This window comes from Herpailurus yagouaroundi, unplaced genomic scaffold, assembly GCF_014898765.1.
Source record: "Herpailurus yagouaroundi ecotype Mexico unplaced genomic scaffold, PumYag 530, whole genome shotgun sequence".
Classification (NCBI taxonomy): Eukaryota; Metazoa; Chordata; class Mammalia; order Carnivora; family Felidae; genus Herpailurus; species Herpailurus yagouaroundi.
This window is the reverse complement of record NW_024412747.1, coordinates 3,916,566-3,937,557: the sequence shown is the minus strand read 5'-3', so window position 1 is coordinate 3,937,557 and position 20,992 is coordinate 3,916,566. Positions and strand designations below refer to the sequence as shown.

At 39.1% G+C, this 20,992-nt stretch overlaps 1 protein-coding gene across 6 annotated transcripts in view; it reads right to left on the bottom strand.

The window, feature by feature from the left end:
* LYST (lysosomal trafficking regulator) overlaps window positions 1-20,992 on the bottom strand; it is a 194,911-nt gene that overhangs the window by 60,783 nt on the left and 113,136 nt on the right. For all 6 annotated transcript variants that reach the window (XM_040464863.1, XM_040464864.1, XM_040464865.1 and 3 more), the window contains 8 exons: window positions 20,680-20,857; window positions 18,400-18,569; window positions 16,667-16,897; window positions 13,952-14,118; window positions 13,152-13,304; window positions 7,413-7,604; window positions 5,053-5,231; window positions 3,202-3,408 (listed from right to left, as the gene is read on the bottom strand). In XM_040464863.1, the coding sequence (XP_040320797.1) occupies window positions 3,202-3,408; window positions 5,053-5,231; window positions 7,413-7,604; window positions 13,152-13,304; window positions 13,952-14,118; window positions 16,667-16,897; window positions 18,400-18,569; window positions 20,680-20,857 (1,477 nt within the window). The remainder of the gene's footprint in view (window positions 1-3,201; window positions 3,409-5,052; window positions 5,232-7,412; window positions 7,605-13,151; window positions 13,305-13,951; window positions 14,119-16,666; window positions 16,898-18,399; window positions 18,570-20,679; window positions 20,858-20,992) is intronic.

Sequence of the window (20,992 nt, the reverse complement as noted above, 5' to 3'; positions counted from 1 at the left end):
CATTGACTTGATAAAAATTGAAAAGGCTATGTTAAAAAAAACACAACAACTTGAATCTACAGAGGTGTTAATTTGAATATCAAATGGAATAATAACTGGAAAGGTTTGAAACTACTCATAACATGTATGAAAAATACCTGATTTCATAATGACACCTCAAAAATAAAAACAAAGACAAAAACTGGAGGTTGTTAGGGCACCAACTCATTATTCTAAAAATTAATAAACAGGGAAAAGAAACAAGCTTTTACCTGGCCCTTCCGACAGGCTACATTTTGGGGTCGCCAAATAGATGATAAGAGAATATCCCTCCCTACAGAAGAATTAGTGCTAAGAGATGCTGGTGGAATGAGAAACCCTGAGAGATCACGATTTTACAACTCCTAACAGAAAAGTGGATCTTGGCAACGATCATCAGTGGCAGCTAAAACTATAAGGTTAAAGATTGAGGGTGAACTTTATAATGAATGGATCAGGCTGACAACGTCTGGAAAACCAGGGCAACTAGACATTCTCTGTCTCCTGCTATGCTGTAATGGAAAATGCAAAGTACTCTTAATAAAGTAGTCTTTTAAAAAAACAAACACAAAACCAAATATGAAATCAAGAGCAGGAATCTAGTCAAGCATCTAAACCGGTATCCTAAAGGATACAATCAGCTAAATCCAGAATATGGGAAATTCTACAAAAATGACCCAGTTTCATTAACATAAATGACATTTTAAAAAATGGTTGGGGAGGGTAATCACCATGGATTAAAAAGATTTAACATACTTCAAACAAATACTTTATGTGGGCTGGCCTTGTCTGGATCCATAATCCAGCAAACTATTACAAAAATTCTAAGAAAATTGGGAAAATTTAATCATTGAGTATTAGATTATTCAATTAGATTACTGTTAGAATGGATTACTGGATGTGATAAATTAAAAAAAATTTTTTTTAATGTTTTTTTATTTTGGGAGGGGGGTAGGGGCAGAGAGAGAGACAAACAGAATCCGAAGCATGCTCCAGGCTCTGAGCTGTCAGCACCAAGCCCGAAGTGGGGCTCGAACGCACGAACCGCAAGATCATGGCCTGAGCAGAAGTCGGACACTTAACCAACTGACCCACCCAGGCGCCCCTTGAGTGTGACAAATTTTTTAAAAGTCCTTATCAATCAGAGATGTAAAGGTAAAGGTATTCACAGGTGAAATGATTTGATACCTGAAATTTATTTCAAAGCACTACAATGAAAAATTAAAGCTCGGTAATGGTCATGTGGGTCTCTGATTTCTCCCAACTTTTAGGTATGTTTGAAAGTTTCTGTAATAATCTTAAAAACCAGGTAAAATAATGTGGTCTTGAGGTGGACAGGAGGTTATTTTAAGGATCTGAGCACAAGAGGTGGAAGTTTGAATTAGGATGAAGCGGGAAGAAAATAGTTAAAGACACAACTAAATAAATGACCGGTCTTGGTGATGAAATGGATTCAAGGGAGAGGAAAAACTCAACCGTGGTTCCAAGCTGAACTTCATGAAGACACCACTGACAGAGATGATGCAACAGAAAAGGGGAACGGGGGTGGGGGAAGGAGGACTGTCAACTCCCGGGCTGTGTTTTGACGGATGGTAACTCTGTGGAGTATAAAGGCTTGAAGGAACATCACTGCGAATTCTCCACTGAAGGAGACTGTGGGCTGGATGTGCTTTTGCCTTGGGAGAGGGAAGACAATGCCCTGAGGGCATGTGAGAGAATCTTAGCATTGGAAAGAACAGGTAAAAGCACCACTTCAAAACTATAACCTTTTGGTTCTTGATATATGAGTTTCCCAGGTAGTAAAAGGGATACCTGTCTGTATGTAGCATCAATTACTGTATTTATAGGTGTACAATGTAATACAGTAAAGCATACAGACATTAAGTGTTCATTTCCGAGTTTTGACAACTGCATACATCCATTTAACCACCACCCCAAATAAGATATGGTACATTTTTATTGCCCCAGAAAGTCTCCTAATGCCTCTTTCCAATCAACTCATTCTCCCTCCCCCTTCCTGACAGACACAACTACTGTCCCGAATTCTGTCACATTATCTTCATTTTGCCTGTTCTTGGACTTCATATGAACAGAATCACAGAAATGTGGGCTTTTTTGTATTTGGTTGCCCTCTTAGTCCATACAATGTCTTTGAGCTTCACTCATAATGGTAGGTGTATCCGTAGTTGGTTTCTTCTTATTGCTGTATAAAGTCTTTTATATAAATATATCACAATTTGGTTATACATTCTCTTGTTGATTGACAAGTTTGCGGCTTTTAGTAAAAAGGCTGACATGAATATTCTTATACAAGTCTTTTTATGGACATATGTTTTAATTTCTCTTAGGTAAATATCTAAAAATGAAATTTTAGGGTCACAGGTTAAATGTATGTTTAATTTTATAAGAAACTGCTGAACAGCTCTTTAAAATGGTTGTACCATTTAAACTCTCCATCTATCACTCTTTAAGTGTTAGAATTTATAGACTGAAATTCTTTTAAGTATGTCAATTTTGATCATTCCAAATGATCAACACATTTTTAAAAATTTTAACTTACTGCAAGTATTTTTGGAAATATACCATATATACTATTGTTTGAGCTACTCCATTTAGATGTTTCATGGATAATATAATGCTTTTAAAAAGAGAACACAAAGAAAACATTTGAAGATTTAGTAACAAACCACAAAGCATCTTTTAAGAGCTTAGATACAGAATTTCTTAATTTAAGCACTGAAATAAGGAATGGGAAAGAAACAGGGAGGTCAGTCTAAGTTTGGCATAGAGTAGCTGAAGAAAGATCTCAGGTGATACTTGTTTGGTAAGAAAACCATATTTAGGCACGAAAATAGTTTAATGTCAGTTCTTGTTTTGAACAATTTTATATTTCACTACTATCGTTTTTTTTTTTAATGTTTATTTATTTTTTGAGAGACAGAGAGAGAGAGAAAGAGAGACAGACAGACAGAACATGAGCAGGGGAGGGGAAGAGACAGGGAGACACAGAATCCTAAGCAGGCTCCAGGCTCTGGGCTGTCAGCACAGAGCCCGACGCGGGGCTCAAACCCACCAACCATGAGATCATGACCTGAGCAGAAGTCGGACGCTCAACCGATTGAGCCACCCAGGCGCCCCTATTTCACCGCTAGTTTTTACTTACGAAGTACTGAGATAACTTACTTGCAGGGATGGACTAAGACAGTCTCGCAGTATTTCCTGATGATTTGGTTCACGAACTATTTCGAAAATTTGCTTTCTCTCTTGAGAAGAGCGGGCTGGTGACACAATATGGACCAGGAGTCGGCCAAGCTGCATTCTGAAGGTTTCCTTACAAGACCATAAGATTTTAGTCCACTGCTGCTTGGAACCACTGGTTTTACCTGAACCCTTCAAGCAAAACAAGAATGCATTAGGATCAGACTTCCTAAGCAATAATATACTGACCTCTCAGAGCCCTAAAGAAGATCATGGGACATGTTTTTTTGTAGATGTTTTTTTTTAGTAGTCAAAATTAGAATGACACATACATCCCTACAAACGGGTGGTTATACTAACATTTATAACAGCAGTGCTCAAAACAGCCAAGAGGTGGAAACAATCCAAATGCCCACCGATGGATGAATGGATAAACAAAACGTAATATAGACATAGAATGAATATTATTAAGCCTTAAAAAGGAATGAAATTCTGACACATGCTTCAACATGAGCTTGAAAATACCACGCTAAATGAAATAGCCACACACAAAAGGACAAATATTGTCTGAAATATTGTAACTTATATGAGGTGTCTAGAAAGTTAAATTCATAGAAACAGAAAGTTTAACAGTCGTTATCAGGGGCTGGGGGAGGGGTTATGAGGAGCTGTTGTTTAATGGGTACAGAGCAGTTTGGGATAATAAAAAAGTTTCGGAGATGGACAGTGGTAATAATTGCACAACAATGTGAATGCACTTACCACTAATGAATTGTACCTTTAAGAATGGTTAAAATAGGAAACTGTATATCACTTGTATTTTTTTTAAAAAGAGAGAGATAGATTAAGAAGCTAAAGTCATTTAAATTACCTAGGGCTTAGAAGTTAAAAAAAAAAAAAAAAGAACCATCAAAAGAACAATAGATTGACTGATTTTACAATATGAAAGAGAAAGATTCATTATAAAGAATATTAAAATACTGAGTAAAACGGTCGCAAACTGACAACTACATATAAACTGACCATCAATATGACCATCAATGTTCCTTGACAAATAACCAGACAAGCTGCTTCAACTGTGGCCCATTGGAGGCTAACCTGATCCTGATCAAATCTCCTCTATCTGGTTTAAAACTGGAATCAGGGGGCGCCTGGGTGGCTCAGTCGGTTGAGCGTCTGACTTCAGCTCGGGTCATGATCTCACAGCCTGTGAGTTCGAGCCCCGCGTCGGGCCCTGTGCTGACAGCTCAGAGCCTGGAGCCTGTTTCAGATTCTGTGTCTTCCTCTCTCTCTGACCCTCCCCCGTTCATGCTCTGTCCCTCTCTGTCTCAAAAATAAACGCTAAAAAAAAAAAAAAGAAAAAAAAAACAACTGGAATCAGTACATTTCAGAATTTATTCTGAGCTTTGGAGCTGGCTCTCCAATTACCCCCAGTCCTGAGGGCCCCGGGTAAATCATTTGGCTCTAAATAAAACCTGCAGACACCCCAATCTAGTTTAGATTTAGAGACTGGCAGAATCATGATTTATGAGTTCCGCTAGAATAAGATTGGCTTTCGGTATCTCTAAAGTGTACAGACTGATTTTTCCCCTGGGGTCGAGCGTATGTAGCCCACAGAAACCTAAGCGTGTCAGTGATGAATGGAGCCTGATACTTGTTAGCATCCTCTATACAATTGTGAAGGTGTCAGATATGTGTAAGCCAAGACATAACCTTGTAATTATGTAATTCATAATAATAATAATAATAATAATAATAATTCAAGAGTAAGCAGACACATAAAACACCTACTCCTTTTGTGTAAATGAACACGTCCCATGCAATTAATTTACTTACAATAGATATTTTGAATCCTTCTACCAGATATGTGAATATCTCCTTCTGAAATGGATTGAAAATGGAAGGCTGTTCCTGATGAACATTTTCTTCAGAAATTTCAGTCTGGGAAACCGAGGTCTTGCTTTGAGTCGCATTTTCTGGAGTACTCAAAATGTCAATCATGTCTGGATTAAACTCTTTGAATTAAAGGAAAAATAAAAAATTAGATAACTAGCCATTACAAACGGTAAAAATATTCTATGGAATCACCAATTCCATTGTCACTATATAAATGTGCAGCGAGTGTATTAGACGTAGAAGATACAATATTCTAGAGAAAGTAAATTCATCAAAAACAATGTAGAAATTTAAACCTACGTAAGTCATACAATTCTGAACTAAATATTTACTATACTAATGAAGATGATTTAAACTGTGAAATTATTAAAGCTCCGAGGTTCTTGTACAAACCAAACATAATGACCACGTGGTATTTACATTAGTTGGATGTGCAGAGCCATTTCAGTGCATGTGCTGTACCATTAAATCTGAGCATGTGATAAAAATGGTACAATTTCAGAGTTTAGCCTGGGATCCGGTTGCCCCAAGTACAAATTAGAAAAGTTAAGAAGAAGAGCCTTATTTGTATGTATTATGCTTTTCTAGTGATGAACAATTACTGTGTTCTTCTTCCTGTTTTCTTGGGGTTACTTGAACATTTTTTTTGAATTCCATTTTGACGTATCGATAGTGCTTTTGAGGGTATCTCTCTGCATGGCTTTTTAGTGGTTACTGTAGGTATTCTGTTTTATAAATAAATACATAAATCAGCAGCCCCTAGAGAAAAATGCAAATTGAAACCACAATGTGGTATCACTAGACATCTATCAGAATAGCGAAAATTAAAAATTGTGACAATTCCAAATACTGGTTAAGGGTGTGAAGAAAAATGCATCACTCATACATTGCCGGTGGGAATGTAAAATTTGACAGTCATTCTGAAACATTTGGCAGCTTCTTAACAAAAACACAGCACACAACCTCCCTTATTGCAGGAGAACGGAGACTTACACTCACACAAGAACCTGCATGTAACTGTTTCTAGCAGCTGGCTTTATTTGTGGTAACTAAAAACTGGAAAGCAGCCCTGATGGTCTTTCAAAAGGTGAATGGCTAGGCAGACTCCAGTATGTCTGTACTGTGGAAAACTACTCAGCAAAACAAAGAAGCAACAAACTGCTGACATGTGCAGAAGCCGGGATGACTCTCCAGAGAATCACCCTAAGTGAAAATAGCCAGTCCTAAAAGGTCACATACTGGATGATTCTATTTATGTAAAATTCTTGAAATGATAAAAAATAAATGGAGAAGAGATTAGAGGTTGCCAGGGACTAAGGAAGGGGTAGAGGTGGGAGCAAAGCGGGTGTGGCTATTAAAAAAGCGACAGGGGTGCTGGGTGGCTCAGTAGGTTAAGCATTGAATTCTTGGTTTCTGCTCAGGTCATGATCTTGTGGTTCTTGCTCTTCTCATGGGTTTCAGCTCCACATCGGGCTCTGTGCTAGCAGCACAGAGCCTGCTTGAGATTCTCTCTCTCTTCTCTCTCTCTCTCTGCCCCTCCCCTGCTCATGCTCTCCCTCCCTTCCTCTCTAAATAAATAAATAAACTTCAAAAAACGCCACAAAACAAAAGGCAACAGAAGCACTTGCATGTGACAGAAATGTTCACCTTCTTGACTGTATCAATGTCTATATCCTGGTCATGACCCTCAACTCTAATTTGGCAGAACCCACTGGGGGAACTGGATAAAGGGGATATGGGATCTCTCTGCAATATTTTTAATAATGGTATGTGAATCTACCATTATCTCAAAGAAAAGTTACGAAAATATATTGGAGGTGCTGTCCTGTTTTAAACTCAATGGTCACTCTAGGCCTGCATTTAACACATTAAGAAGTAGACTTGTATTCAAGACTATTAGTTCCAAATAAATTCTTTAAAAAAATTTGTTTAAAGTTTATTTATTTTTGAGAGAGAGAGAGAGAGATCAGAGAGAGAGAGAGAGACACTGAGCATGAGTAGGGGAGGGGCAGAGAGGGAGACACCGAATCCAAAACAGGCTCCAGGCTCTGAGCTGTCAGCACAGAGCCTGATGCAGGTCTTGAACCCATGAACTGCAAGATCATGACCTGAGCTGAAGTTGGATGCTTAACCAACTGAGCCACCAAGGCACCCTGCAAATGCATTCTTTTAATAGTGTAAATGTTACGAATGAAAAAATGAATGCTGTTGAGAATTTTGAGACCTCATCAGTTTCCTCTTAAATTATTTCCCTTTTAAGTGCATATGTGAGCAAGCACATATTCATCCTCTAGTCCCACCTTGATAAATAATCCTGTTAACTGCTAAAATGGTGAGCCTCTGTAGTCTCTGAGCAAGCTCTGTCTCAGATGCCTGCACGGGGTTCTCCTGGCTCATTCTCCGTTGCATCATCACATGCAGTTCATCGCTTGCCACTGAGCGCATTTTCATCAGGAGAGAGTCGGTCTGAGCAAGGGGAAATTTTCGAGCACCTTCAAGTATATAAATTAAAAACATCAAATGCCAGAGTTAACAGGGATCAAGGAAATTATTTTTGCTGCAACGTTTTGATTAGTGGACCATGAAATAAATCTTCACTAATACAAAGGAAAGAGCATGATTCAGAGAAAGTGACGTTTCTCCCTCGTTAAAGAAATGCAACAGTACTTCTGATTTCAAAGTCCAAATCAGAATATTGAAGCTAGGGACATAGCTTAGTGGGATGGACATCGTTTGGCAAAGTTTGAGTTTTCTGAAAAACACAAAAGAGTTAGAAGGGTATATGTAGGTAGTTCAGAATGTTCCGACAAAACATTTTCAAATACTGTTGCACTTCCTTGTGTTCCAAAATAATCAATAGGTTTTTAAAGCACATCGTGTTTCAGTAAGAACATTACTATTTCCAGATAATTCCCATTGTTGAATTTTATAAAGTAGTTTTGAAAAGCATATATAAGTGAGATAGTGGAAAGCAGTCCAATGAAAGTGAAGAGATTGGAAAGGTGAGTGTAATTCCAGTGCTTTGCTATTGAAATGATTTGGTGCGTATGCATCATTTGGAATTCAATCCTACAAAAGCATTCCCTGAGCAATATCTCCTCAGATTGAGCAGTTAGGAATGTCATTCCTGCATCATCACTGCACCTGCTCCGAAAGGTACCACACAGGTAGTGGATCCAGGAGGATATGGGGAGAACGAATCTTGATTTAATGGACTGCAGGAGAAAGGCATCGGAAGTTGACCATAGGAACCAAAATGACGTCTTGGTCGGTGAGGAATAATGGAACCCTTCATTGGAATTGAACCTTTGTTTTAAATGATAAAAACATGTATCAATTTCCATAAATAGCTTCCATACACATTACTTACATATGACTAAATTATGATAGGTTTTAACGACTCCTCCTGTAAGATATTTAAATATTTTAATAGCACTTTAGATTGTCCAGTATCTCAGGTACTCAGTATTTTTCAGTTAATACATGTTGGTGGGTGGGGTTGCGTTTGAGACAAAAACAAAGCAAATAAAAAATATTCATATCCAGGATATATTCAAGAATAATACTGTCAGACTACGTCTTCAGTTTAAGTAGATTCTTCCTGATGTCTACATCTCTGGCAGCTTTCATGCTGTCTAAGCAGCAGATAATCCTAATTCAGAGGCAGAGCAATATACTGAGTAAGAAAATGTGAGGTCTTCACAACTACACATTTGAAAAAGAGGGAGGGCATTTCAGCACCGAGCTGGGGTAGCCTCAGATATACTTCTTTCAAAGCCTCAGTTCCCTCATATGTTAAGATGTAGATTAGAAAGTAAAATAGAGCTCATCTCAAAGGTAGGTATTTGTCACTATCTGATATTTTATTAAATGTATTTGTTTACAGGTTTATTGACCATTTTCTACAGTAAAATGTAAGTTCCATGAAAGCAGATAAAATAATACCTGACATGTGGATGGTGCCCAATAAATATTTGATGGTTGAATGAATGGATAAAGAAGGTTGTTCTATGGATTAAATAGTAAATAAAATAATGGATGTAAAACACAATGCCGATCTCATACAAAGCATCAAAAGTTGTTAATGGTTGGTATTGTTACTGATGGCTGAAATATAAAGGAAATTCATTTGTATGTGGATCATAATAACACAATGTATATATTTATATTTATTTCTGACAGTTTATTTGTATGTATAGCACTTTAAATAATACCCTAATGCTTATTTCTACCTTCACGAAATAAGGTGATGCGTAAAGTTTCTCATAGTGATAAGCAGACAAGTGGGAAAAAACATATAAAAGAACGTACATTGCTACGCTGTTTATAATAGCAAAAACAAGTAAAAAGTAAAGTAAAGGGATCAAGGGATTAAACAGTAAAGTAACACAAAGTTGTTTAATAAACACAAAGTTATTTAAACACAAAGTTGTTTAATAAAAAGTAAAGGGATCAAAGGGATTACTGTAAGACAAGTAAAAAAAAAAGAGAAACTTTTGGTTTATTGATAAAGATTAGGAAACGATGGCAAATCAATATAATAGATTATTATGTGTTCATTAAACATAAAGAGTATTTTTATTATATGGGAAGATGTCTATAAACACATTAATTAGAAACAGAAGGTAGAGTCCGATACCATTTAGTGACATCTCTCTCTCTCATCTATACCAAAAAAAGATACAAAGGCTAAGGAATTTGAGATCTGTTCACTGGGTAGTTGGAACCATTGAGGCTGTTGAGCAAGATAATGGCACACGAGCCAGGCTGTAAAAAGATTAATGTGGCAATCAAAGAGTATCTAGGAGTATGAGAACTTAAAATCTACATATGATGAAATGCTGCGGAAGAAGCTTCGGTCCCAAGCCGTGGATATCCTGGCGCTGACAGTCTGAGGAGACCTGTCGATGACCAGCGCAGGGGGTGTGTGGCCACAACAAGCTGCAGCTGCCGGCTGTCCCCGCGAGCCCTGCTGGAGGTGGGGGGTGGCCGTGGGGCTGGGTGTCACATGTCTCAGCAGTGTGCAGTAAATGCTAAGTGAGTCTATTTAGGAAAAAACCATCTCCCCAAAACATTGACCACTAAGGAGAACAGCTTGCTTCAAATCTTGGAAGGAACAGCTTATTATATCTCAATGATGGACATGACGGCAGTATAAATCCTTCTTAGTAACTTAGCATCGTGAGCGGATAGACCTAAATGGGCTGTTATAACCATGCTGCTCCAAGGCACAGGAGCTCTGGTATCTTGCAGCTTTTGCACCTGGGGCGTACAAAGCTGATACCCTTTTGACTGAGAATGAAGAAATAAAACACAGTCTTTCCCAAATATCTGTGTAGAATAGTGCGGAAGGAATTACAAAGCAACAGCATAACACATATAAAGTGGTATTTCTCAACTGGATTCAGAGACAGGATTTAAATAAGGGCCGTAGTCAAACCAGGAAGAATTGGTGGGAGAAACCCACAAGAGATGGTCCTAGAAACACGACAGGGCTGGAACGAGCAGATGTGCTGTAGGACACGGAGGGAGGAGTGTGGGTGCTCCCGTTCCAGCAGGAACTTACTCCAGTGCTTCTATAAAATGCAGGAACTGGTCTGGTGCACTTTTAAGGACTTTTTTTTTTTTTTTTTTCTTTTTAATCAAGCTTGAACTCTGTAGGGCTCTACAAACCTCATGCGGCTTACAGCAACTGCATTTACTCAGATACAGTGACAAATTTAAGCTCAGGATAAGAGACCAGAGGAGTCAGGAAAAAAAGGAGAGTAAGGTTTAAAGAAAGGACTACAAGTCCGTCATGCACTTTAACAGGACTCACGCAAACAAAAAATAAACAAGGACAGGCTTGGAGTTCCGCAGGGCTCTGAGGCTCAAGGTGATAAAAATTCTGGTATCAAAAGAGAGAGATGACAGACTGTTAGAGAAATCACAGAACAAAGAGAAAACAGCAAGAGCGCTGCTGTGGCAGCCCTGGCGTGAGCGGATCAAAAACGAAACCACAGATCTAGGTACAAAAGCGGAGAAGAAATGGACATGGCAATGAGAAATGTCGGCAGGAAAGCAACGGCTCCTGTGACTCACGATACTGGCAACAGAGCATTTTCCTGTATCAAAGGGGGGTGAATTCCATCTAAGCAGTCACTGACTATCTAAGGAACCCTGCAACGGAAAGGTGGTTCGAAAGCCATCTTCTGGCATGTGGTCAGCTGAGCATGACTGCTGGACTTGGTGAAAGGCAGAATGCTACCTCGACAAGAGAGGAGGTCAGTTCAAGAGGAGAGGCTGAGTTCAGATGTCACATTAAAGAAGGATGTACAGGGGCGCCTGGGTGGCTCGGTCAGTTAAGCGTCCGACTTCAGTTCACGTCATGATCTCACAGTTCGTGAGTTCGAGCCCCGCGTCGGGCTCTGTGCTAACAGCTCAGAGCCTGGAGCCTGTTTCAGATTCTGTCTCCCCCTCTCTCTCTGCCCCTCCCCTGTTCATGCTCTGTCTCTGTCTCAAAAATAAATAAACGTAAAAAAAATAAAAAATAAAAAATAAAGAAGGATGTACAGGGGCAATAAAGTTGTGTGGCTGTCTTAGAAGTTTTATTTACATAGCTTATATTTAACATAATCTAAACATACTACTGCAAAAAATGTATATTTAATAGCTTTTCTCTACAAATGAGTTTTTCACATGGTTGTAAAATTTCACATAGCACTGAACAAAACAAAGTTGTTTAATACAGGTAGAAGAAAGATTTGGATTTAAAAAAATTTTAATGTTTACTTTTGAGGGGGGGGGAGGGGAAGAGAGAGAGGGAGACACAGAATCCGAAGCAGTATCCAGGCTCTGAGCTGTCAGCACAGAGCCTGACGTGGGGCTCAAACCCACAAACTGTGAGATTATGACCTGAACCAAAGTCAGACACTCAACCTACTGAGCCACCCAGGCTCCCCTGATTTGGATTTAATTTAAAGGCCCTTAAGATTGTAAGGGTGATTAAACTTCAAACAAATTACCAACTACTCTGTTTGGGGATACGCATGTGCATTTGTGTGTATATATATGCTGTATATCCGTATCCATCCATATATATGTATGTGTATACGTGCATGTGTGTATAGATCCTATGTGTGCATGGGGAGGTGTTTATACTGTCTTTCCGGATTGTGTGCATAAATGTCACAGAAGATTTTGCGGGAAAAATAAGGAAGGCTAACGATATTGACACTTGCCGATACGTGCTAAATAACAGCAAGTCCTGATGTCACATGCACTCTACCCACACCCGAGCCACCGTCTTCTCCCGTCTGCACCGCTGCAGTAGCCTCCTACCGGGACCCCTACATTTCTTGCTCTCCGCTAACCCACTCTCTACACACAAGCCAGAGAGGTCTTTACAAAATGGAAACCTGCTTATGTTAGAACTCGCCCTTAGGATAAGATCGTTAACTCGGCCTATATGATTATGCACTGGCCCGTGCCCCATCTGGCATCGCTCTCCTAAATCTCTCCAGAGTATTCCACTCTGGCTAAATGACTTTATTTCAATTCCCTGAAGCTTAGCCTTTTCCTGTTGTGCAACATTCCTTCTGCCTGGAAAACTCTTTCTCTGACTCTCTACCTTGCTAGCTCCTTTCTCTCACCCTTTACATCTACACTGAAATCTCACTTCCTCAGATACTTCCCTAACTCCTGATGTAAACCACGTTGCCTATTAGAGTCTCTACTCTGATCCTCTACATTTCTCTACTATTTTGTAATCTCTACAAGTGCAGAATCTGTGTCTGCTTCTAATCGTCACTGTATCTTCAACATTTACACAGTGCTTGGCACACAGTAGTTGCTCAAGAGATAACTGAACAAGAACAGCACTGAAAGAAATCAGTAGAATGGTTTTCCCAGGGAGGAAACCTTTCTCAAATTTTGTAGTTTAACTTTTTAAACTAAAAGATATTTTAAAAGTGTGAATGGCATGAGTACAGGAGTACAGAGTACAGGAAAGTCATGCCACCCTCAATTTATAATTATTAAAATATTATTTCAGTACTCACCAGCGATGCTCTTCCGCGGTTGAAATATTGCATGATGAGGAGGAGAGGGTAACCGGAATGTATCTGCAAGGTTTTCAGAGTCATGATTTGCTGTGGTCCTTATAAATTCCATAGCAGCTTGGAGAACTCTAAACTGCAGAGCAACAGCCATACCTGAAAACAGAAGACACTAGAATGTTTTCAAGCTATGTGGATGTTAATTTTTTACACTGAGTTGCTTTTTATTTTCATGCAACATCTAAACTGCCAGTAATGTTTTATTAGACATAGATTTTAAAATTTTGATCAATATGGGTTCCTGATAGTAGTAAACATTTTTAAACTGCCTTTAAAAGAAATTTTAAAGCAAATTTCCAAATGATCACTATAAAAAAAAATTCACTGGAAAAAAACTAGCTCACAAATTTATTTCCTCTCATATCATTGTCTTAAAAAATGGGCTTTTAAATATATAAGGCAAAATTGAACCAGAAATTGTCACATTTCATACTCATTTAATATTTGCCATTAAAGAAAACTAAAGAGGATTTTTATTCAACATAAACCTTTTAGTTCTACTTGGTAAAAAAAAAAATCAAACTTTTTTTAATGATGTATTGCCAGCTACTGATCATATGAACGTATCGTTTGTTTAATTTTTGCCACCTAAAAGACTTCTTTTTAAAGCTGATAGATATTATCATAAAATGAAGGATGAACCTTCAGTAAAATAGCTTCCACAAGAAAGAGATTTGGTTCAAATGACATTTTTGGCTCCTCTATAATCCCAACCCCGGAAATCCATAAAAACAAAATCTTACTTTGTGTCCTCTTGTTTTTGCTATTTTGAAGATAGCCAAGCAGTACAATGAGGTCTTCGATGACTCTAAAATACTGGGGGCCTGAGGAACTGCAGGCATGAATGGTCACTGCTACGAAAAGCTGTTGTATATCACAAGCGAGCAATTTGTATTCATTCAGAGGAACGCTAAAGAAAAAGAACAGAAAATTTAAGGCAAAGAGAACTGGTTTAAATTCTTGTTCTTCCAGCATTTGCTCACCCATTCAGTATTTATTCGTGCCTACTGGATGGTGGGGAGTTTGAATTGCATGCTAGAAACAGAAATGAGAAAACATGCTTTGACTCCTGTCAAAAAGTCTACTGTCTTTTCTTTTTAAATGTTTGTTTATTTATTTATTTTTGTGTGTGACAGAGAGAGAGAGAGCGTGAGCGAGAGGCAGGCACTGAGAGAGAGAGGGAGACACAGAATCCGAAGCAGACTCCAGGCTCCGAGCCGTCAGCAGAGAGCCCGACGCGGGGCTCGAACCCACGAACTGTGAGATCGTGACCTGAGCCGAAGTCGGATGCTCAACCGACTGAGCCACCTAGGTGCCCTGGAAAAAGTCTACTGTCTTGAAGAAGACCAGACAAGGAAAGAGAGAACTATGAACAGTAAATGGTGGTAAGTGTAAAACAGGGATTGACACACTATACACCATGGGAACACATAGATCCCTCATAGACCCCAGGAAAGGTGAAGATTTAGTAGGTGTGAACAGGGACGTTCTGAGATGGCTCCTCAGAGAAGGTGAATTTGAATGCATTACTTAATCTCTCTGAATCTCACACCAAGTTATAGTTATTTTAAGGATTAAAGGAGATAATAGATTTGAACATCTGTTTATCAGTTATAAATAATAAATATGAATTAGTTACTTCTGTCCCTCAATTAAAAAAAAATTTTTTTTAATGTTTATTTTTGGAGAGACAGAGTGTGAGTGGGGGAGGGGCACAGAGAGAGGGAGACACAGAATCTGAAGCAGGCTCCAGGCTCTGAGCTGTCAGCACAGAGCCAGATGTGGGGCTCGAACTCACGAACTGTGAGATCACGACCTGAGCCGAAGTTGGAGGCTTAACCGACTGAGCCACCCAGGCGCCCCTGTGCCTCAATTTTTAACCTTGATAACCTTAATATATGATAGTAAGCCTGAATACTTCTCACCATTTATTTTTTCCAAATCAAGCCAAGAGTTAGAAATGGTAACTGTTTGGGGTCAATTAATAGGGTAGCATGTAACAACATTAAGTACAAGTTATTAAAACAAAACAACAAACAACAACACACTACTTTCAGAAGCCCGTAGGCAACTCTTCCCAAGTGTTGTGTTGTAACACATGCATTGTGTTATAATCAAGACTACGTATTTTGAGGAAATAAAATACTTTGTATTTCTTATATGCCCAGCACACAAATCCTGAACTTAATAGGTACCCCCCCAAAATTGAACGGAACTCAGTACAAGGAGTCTCTCTTGTACTCAGAGAGCCTCCCTGGCTTCTGCCTTCTCTTAAAGGTTATTGTCTGCCTTCTCTTAAAAATTATAGATAATATGTAATGCCTTAATGTACAGTAATGTGCTTCTAGAGATTTATATTTTAACATTACGCTAATAAAAATGGTATGCTGTACATCATAAATGCAGAAACCAAAGGCACAACATCCAAGTAGAAATATAATCTCCTCACATATTTTTTAAGGCCGTTAATCAATTTGGTAGGCAGCCATTTGCCAATGTACTTCTGGAAATGAGAAATTAATTTATGGTGGTAGAAAGTAGGAGCATTATAGTTCAAAACATAAGTGTTTGAAGGGAGACAGGTTCAGTTTTAAACCCTGTGCTATCCACTAGCTACGTGATGTTCAACAAGGCTCTCTCTCTTTCTCTCTCTCTCCAGTCCTCAATTTCCTATTCCTTCTGGGGATAATAACTTTTATAAGACCATTGTGGAAGCGTGGTAAATCTATTTAAAGACAGTTAAATTTATTCAACTTGCCTTCAGGTTCTAAACACCTAAAAGTAGGCCATATACACATCTTCCTTTTCAGTAAACTTGTTGAAAATGATAGAAAATATGCCCCCTTCAAATACAATTTAATTAATCCAATCTAATTAGTTTGGTAGGAAGGATATTCTTTGAAAGTGTTTTGAAAAATCGGATGCTTTAATGTAACCTATTACTAAAGTCTTTCCTTTCTAAAGTATTTGTCAGATGACACAGTTTTGTTTTTATTTTTGTTTTAGTTTTTTGAGAGAGAGACTGAGCGCAAATGGGGGAAGGGCAGGGTGGCAGGAAGACAGAGAATCTTAAGAGGCTCCACACCCAGTGGGGAGTCAACACAGGGCTTGATTCCATGACCCTGGGATTATGACCCGAGCCTATATCACGAGTCGGATGCTTAATTGACAGGGCCACCCAGGCGCCCCTCAGATGATTAAGTTTTAAATAATGATTTAAAACTTACTTTTCTGGGGCGCCTGGGTGGCGCAGTCGGTTAAGTGTCCGACTTCAGCCAGGTCACGATCTCGCGGTCCGTGAGTTCGAGCCCCGCGTCAGGCTCTGGGCTGATGGCTCAGAGCCTGGAGCCTGTTTCCGATTCTGTGTCTCCCTCTCTCTCTGCCCCTCCCCCGTTCATGCTCTGTCTCTCTCTGTCCCAAAAATAAATAAACGTTGAAAAAAAAAAAACAAAACTTACTTTTCTTCTAATCCATTCAGGGCTGCTACTGTATTACATAACACATACAGTAGACCATTATCCAATAACATATCTGCTACCTTAGAACAAGAATTTAATATTTGGAGAAGAAGTAGGAGAGCACTATGCAAGAGCATGTTGTCATATAGAGAGGTCTCTATTAGTCCCAGAACAGGAATGACAGACCACTTCTGAAACAGTCCCATGGTTTTCACATCTTCCAGATCAAATCTGCGATAAATAACACACAATTAAGAGCACGTTACAAGCAATTAACCACTAAACAAGGAAAAAGGATTGCAGTGTGGGTCATTTTGTTAACTTGATTTTGAAGCTATAAAAAATAAACGTGGAGAGAAAGGAATCTCAACCTGTAAGATCACTGACCTCTCCAATAAAATACAAATATTGCTAGAAGTCTGTCCCAAGTTTGTAAATATACAACATTCAAATGAAATATGATACAATTTCATGGTTTTTAAAAATTTTAAGCTTATTTATTTTGAGAGAGAGCGAGCGAGCGAGTGCGTGTGTAAGTGGAGGAGGGGGAGAGAAATAGGGAGAGGGAAAATCCCAAGCAGGCTCCGAGCCGTCAGCGCAGAGCCCGGTGTGGGGCTTGATCCCACGAACCGTGAGATCGTGACCTGAGCCGAAATCAAGAGCTAGATGCCTCACAATTTCATGGTTTTTAATTGACTTGCTTTAATTTGTCCATAGGCCCCTTATGTGTCCAAACGAACCCTACTTCAGGGGCCTATATAACAAGTGCACAGGAAGTTATTGTTAATTATTAATAAAACTATTAACAATAAACTAGCATACAATTACTAGCATAATCATAACATACAACATACATAATTTATATAATAATTATATACTATTACATTAACATACAATAATAATGATGATGATGATAGTATCCGAGAGACAGTGAACTAGTAAAAAGAGTTCTGGTGAAAGGAACGAATCCTGAGTTCCTGTCCCGAGACTATTTGCCTCTGTGATGGAAGGAAATGTAAGCATTTTGTACCTTATTTTCCTTAACTGTCAAATACGTGTGGTGACATCTGCCCTACTTTCTTCTCAAAGCTCTTGTGACAATCAAATGAAATACTGCAGAATTGCTTTGACAGAGCTAAAAGCTGTATGCAGATGAAAGTACTGTTGTCATTACTGCAACCAGTAAATTCCTCAAGGTCTGAGTCAGTCTACCTAATAAGCAGAAGACACCTAATAACGAGGAGACACACATTTCTCACTGCTTGAACACAGACAGGGATAACAGTTGCACTTCGTGGCCCAACCAGGAATTCCAGGTGAGGGATGACTCTTCTCCCAGATGACCCGGAGGCTGAGGGATGGGGGAAGCCTCTCTAAGGACCAGTCGTGTGATCTACTGCTAGGACAATCAGTCGTGTGATCTACTGCTGGGACAATGGGAGCCACCTTCTTTTCAGTTACCCTCCTCGTGTTAACACTACATGTCAAATCCTAAACGATCACCTTCTTTCCTTTGATGAAGCACTGGTTTCTAGTTTGTAACTAGTGAATGAAATACAAAGGCAGAAGTTAGAAACAATACCACATGGAAAATAATAAATTGATTCACCTGGAAATACTTTTAGAGGATTTTTTCTAAAAATGACCAAATAACTTTGTTAAGAGTCCGCTTAACAAATTTTATTTTTAAGACAAAAGATCCCCAATGACGGTGGAGGGAAGAAGCCACTTACTCTTCATCAAGGCCAATACGTCGACCAAAGAACATTTCAATGAAGCATTCTAACAATTCCTGAGTTCCCCGGTGAAGATACAACTGGTTGGCTAGCAAGGAGAAGCCACGGTTCTTTAGGAATTTATCTTTTTGTTCCTTAGAAGCTCTATTAAAATATGCATCTAATAGCTAAGAAAAAAAATTAAGACAATTTACATAATGCACTAAAATTTTATATAATGTACACAAATCAGACAATACTTGTAAGTTGTTATTTAATTTCATATGTATAGAGCACAGAAGCTAAAAAACAATGCCACCTCCATAGCAAACCAAAAATAATCTTTGTTTCTGACTAGTTTGGAGTGCTCACGCTGACTTTATCTTGGAGACCTTAATACTTTCGTTATGGGGAAACTAACTTTTTAGTTGAGCATTGACGCCTGGTAGATTGGTAACCTTAGTCGAGTATAAGTACAAAAGCTGTGCTTTATTCTGAAGGAAAAAAATCGGCGAGCACTGTACTATCCTCTCTCTCCACACGTGTGTGTGTGCGTGCACATACGTATCTCTCCTAGACTTCTACTTCCAGACTTCCGGATGGATTCCATCCTGAGCACAGAGCCCTATCTCCACCCTTCCCTAGCATCTTAAATGCAACATGTGTAAAACTCAATTACTTATTTTCTTTCCACACTCATGTCTTTCATGGTTCCCATCTGAGAGCACACAGCAGTGTCACGCTCCTAGACTTCACGGCTAATTTTATCGGTGGCTCCTCCAGTCCTGATTCCTTACGTGTGATTACTCATTCCAGCGAATGTCTCTCAAACCTGAGTGTGCTCTGACTTGCCACTTGCCCGAATCAGGAACTCATCATTCTCCCCTGGACTACGGTGCAAGCCTGCTAAACAGAATACTTCCACGTCTCTCTCCCCTGCAATCACTCCCTCACAGCGGTGACAGACTGACTGTTCTTCCCCAAACACACATCTGTTTGCTGCCCTACTTAAAAAGCTTTCTGAGTTTATAGCACAATACAAGATACACTTTTTGTATGAAGCCTTCTCTGGTTCCCCCATCACAATTAACTGCTTTTCCCACGCTCCCATTCTTCTGTATTAATATTCCGTTGAAGCACTCATCACCAGAAGTCCTTACGTTTTACTTAGTGGGGTCTATGTCTCTCTCCCTCACTGGACTATAAGCTTGTTGAATGCGGGGCTTCTATCATTCCACCTTGTATCCACATAGCAACTAGCCCAGTGTTTTGTACCTGGGATGGAAGCTCAAAAAATACTGGGTTGAATTGCAAGTGATTAAAAAACATCCTACATCAGACGAACTAAAGAAAATGAGAATTGTTACAAGACCCTTACGATATTGGGCTGTTTTCTAACGGAAAGCATTCATATGAAACGCTTATTCATTCGACACTACGCTTAGTCCCTAGTATATACTAGACACAAGCTGCCTGCCCTCATGGAGCAGAGACTCCAGTGTGGGAGACTGAAAGATCAAGCACACAGGTCAACTAAAAAGATAATTACAAGACAAAACGAGGATGCTATGATAGGATAAATGAGGAGTAGGGTGCTAGAGGGAAGCTGTTTGGAAAGGTGATCAGGTCTCCGTAAAGGTGACACCTGAGCTAAAACCTGAAGTAGATATTTAAGATTTGATACTACACTGCAGGGAAGGTTTCCAATGAACTATGTGTTCCTTATAATTGGTAGACTTAAAAAACGTATTGATATGAATCAATATATGGAGGAGAGCTTAAAATTGCATGATAATTCGTATAAAAATATGAGAAAGAAGGAACCAACTACAGTTGACCCTTGAACAACATGAGGGTTAGAGGTGCCAGCCCCAACCCCCACAGTTGGAAATCTGCATATTACTTGATTCCCCCAAAACTTAACTACGAGTAGCTTACTGGTAACCCGAAGCCTTCCTGACAACAGAGACAGTTGAGTAACACACATCCTGTATGTTATATGTATTCTATACTGTATTCTTACAATAAACGAAGCTAAAGAAAAGAAAGTGTTATTAAGAAAATCATAAGGAAGAAAAAATATATTTACAGTACCGTATTGTACTTATAAAAAAAAAAGTCCGCATATAAGTGGACCCACGCAATTCAAAGCTGTGTTGTTCAACGGTCAGCTGTGTATCAGTTCATTCTTCCTTAGACTAAAGTTTTAGGTCTACTTTAACAGATACATTCAAGTTTTAAATCAAACGTACATTTATTTTTCTGAATTAAAACAACGCATCTAGAATTGGCCCTTACTTTAATAACTCCTTGTTGTATAGCAGGTGATGGGTGGTTCACGAGGACTAAAAGCGTGTCTGCCTGGATGAGCTTGTCCATCACATCTGGAAGCATAACATCAGGCAGGATGAGAAGGACTCCACTGAGGAGCTCGTATAATCCACAGCAGATAGGTACCAGACAGTCTTCTGTTACGCTAAAACAGAGACCCCAGAAGTCTTGTGAACACAGTATCAGGAAGAAAAGCGCACGGTGATTTCCTTAAGAACTGTGAGGAGTTGGGACGCCTGGGTGGTGCAGTCGGTTAAGCGTCCGACTTCAGACAGGTCAC